The 2,876-nt window shown below is 38.8% G+C and overlaps 1 protein-coding gene across 1 annotated transcript in view; it reads left to right on the top strand.

Moving 5' to 3' along the window:
• The window catches only part of AKAP3 (A-kinase anchoring protein 3), a 32,328-nt gene that overhangs the window by 26,606 nt on the left and 2,846 nt on the right, over nt 1–2,876 (top strand). Inside the window, exon 5 of the mRNA XM_019516009.1 lies at nt 9–1,626. Within this exon, the coding sequence (XP_019371554.1) occupies nt 9–1,626 (1,618 nt within the window). The remainder of the gene's footprint in view (nt 1–8; nt 1,627–2,876) is intronic.

The raw sequence follows: 2,876 nt of genomic DNA on the forward strand, positions 1-2,876 counted from the left end.
AAGAAAACATTATTTTATAAAGAAGTAAACCAACAATCTTCCAATAGAAATGAGTTTTGTCATGAAAGGGGGTCATTGTTCAATGACCAGAAACAATGCCATCATAAAAAGCGCTTTGGCCAAGATGAATTTACGAATTCTCTAAGCAAAGGGATACTGGTATATGCAAATAATGTGGTTTCAGACATGATGGTCACAGTTATGAAGACCATGAAAATTCAAGCAAGTGACTCAAGCATAGCTTGTATGGTGCTGAAGAAGGTGTTACTGAAGCATTCTAAAGAGGTTGTTTCAGACTTAATAGACTCCTGCATGAAAAATTTACATAACGTCACAGGGACACTTATGACTGACTCAGATTTTGTTTCAGCAGTGAAGCGTACTCTTTTCAACCAAGGAAGTCACAAGGCTGCAGAAATTGTACAAGCAATGCTGAATCATTTGCATACCACTTTAATTGTGCAAAAACCATCAGGTGATAAGGCCCAGTCTCAAAGCCTTACATACGCATCTGTGAAGTCAGGCTCAGAAACAGCAGATTCAAAGTCTCAGAACTTGAGGTTTGCAGCAACAAAAACTGAAACAGTGACTAAAGAAAAGGAAAAGACCTGTGCAGAAACAATAGGTAACCACATCATTAAGCAGGGGCTAACTCTGTGGCATGAAAATAAAAACAAATGCAACCTATGTTCAAAATTCCAACCTCCAACAAGCCAGGCCAGAAATAAACCACATGAAAACATACCCTTTAGTTCAGAAATTCAAGATATGACTAAAATCTCAGCAGACTCATGGGCAAAAGACTTGATTGTGACTGCCCTATTGTTAATACAATATCACTTAATCCAACAGGAAAACACAGGCAAGGCTTTGGCTGAAGGCAGCAATCCTAACAAAGCAGGTACCACTGCATTTGGATTCTTCTCTCAGCAGTCCCAGGACAAAGGTGGAGACATGAAGTTCAGGCTATCTTCAGCAAATGATCAAGATCCATCAGCCCAAGCTGATGAATCAGATTCTGAGAAATCAGATCTTCAAAAGCAGAACCCTGAAAATGACATGTCTAGTGCCATATTAATGATAATCCAGAAGTTAATCAATGAGTCTGGCTGCAAATTAGAAGGACAGCCAGGAAATTCAACAATGGATGAACCAAACAGGGATCCTGGAAAAAATTCTGAGGGACATGCCTCTTCTGTCCATTCAGAAACTGAACAGTCCTGTGAGGATGCTATTTCTGGACTGACAAAAATGATTACCAATCAGTTTGATCTAAGTGGAAAAGAGGGAAGCAGCGGACAATTTATTGATAGCTTGGTTGATACAGTCACAAAGTTGTGTCTTATGATAGCCAAATATAGCAACCCTGCGTCTGCTCTAGCAGAGATAGGGAATGGGGAAGATGGCATGGGAGGTATGGATTCTAGGAGTCCAGGGACAGCTGATGCTGCTTTGGGGTCAGGAGAAGACAGTGCTTCTGGTCGCAAAGTGATAGTAATGAATCAGAATCCCCCCGACAACATACATAAGAAACAGCTCTATTCCATCCTTCAGTGGGTAGCTGCCTCTCAGACAAATGTGCCAGTATTATACTTCCTGGATGAGGATGATGAGTTCCTGAATAAGGTAAGTAATGCAGCAACTGGAGAATGGTCAGGGACATTAGAACATGGTGGCATTTAAATATTTCTGTTTTCTATTATCCTGCAGAAGACACAAGTTTAGTTGCTAAGAAAAGCTGAATTTTTGACATTTTCTCTGTCTAGACTAGTATTCAATATAGTACTGATGGCAGTAGCTCATCACTGGTCAGAGCACAGCTTTTCTTTACAGTGCACTCTCTGCTACTTTAATTAGTCTATTTTAAATGGACCATACCACTTTGTTTCCATCACTTCCCTTTTACACTCTTAATAGTGGGAAATATTATTTTGTGAAATAAACTTTTCATGCTAAATCCATCTTATAGAAGGGTGCTAACAACTCAAAAGTTACAGATTGTATACACACCATTGTTATCTCTCTTATTAAAAACTTGGCCCATTCTTAACACCAAAAAATTTAAAACCCAAATTACTTTTCACTGTATTTGCTCTGTTTACTTTTTGTATTTCTGTCTGTGTAAGCAATGAAAATCAGCTTCAGAATTTGTGTTCTCAGTTTCACTTTCAGGTTGCTGTGAAATTTTGCTTTATACACACAGGGCATTTAAAAACAGAAATACGTATTACTTGGGTCATTTCACAGATTATTCAACCAAATCCACAGGGTCAGGAGCCAGGTTTATAGAGGTCAATAGTAACAGGTCTTGTTTCAGGTTTCATTTTCTTAATTTGTGTTATTAAGCTGGGACTGTAATGTTGTTTCATTTTCCATTTTGGGTCCAGTGCCACAAAGCTCAGGCTGAGGTACAAATTTTCCCCAGTCTTGAAAGCATACGAATCCATAACCCATTGAAGGCAATGGGAGGGCTTCACTTCCCTCACTAGAAACTAGACCAAGAACCTAAGAAAATCCAGGAGAGACATTCCCAGTTCATGCCCATAAACAAGCACATACCCTACAAATTACTTCCACAAATTCTGCTCTATTGTTGTTTTCCATAGCCTTCAAACTATGGGTGTTCCTCCACCTGTTGTGACACTTCAGCATGACAAGTTAATGCTTAGCTTCCTGCTTACCATTGAATTTCCAGACACTTCCTTTGAGTAAGATTTTTTTTGTCTCAGTCTTGCTTTTTGGCATTTTATTTCTGTTTTCTTCATGGTGGTTTTAAAAACATAAATAAGGAATGAAAAGGGATTTTCTTTTTTCCTGCAAGTGACCATGATTGTATAGATTTCATAGATCTCATAGACATTAGGGCTGGAAGGGAC

Source organism: Gavialis gangeticus, unplaced genomic scaffold (assembly GCF_001723915.1).
Source record: "Gavialis gangeticus isolate Ggan-Ray unplaced genomic scaffold, GavGan_comp1, whole genome shotgun sequence".
In the NCBI taxonomy this organism is placed as follows: domain Eukaryota; kingdom Metazoa; phylum Chordata; order Crocodylia; family Gavialidae; genus Gavialis; species Gavialis gangeticus.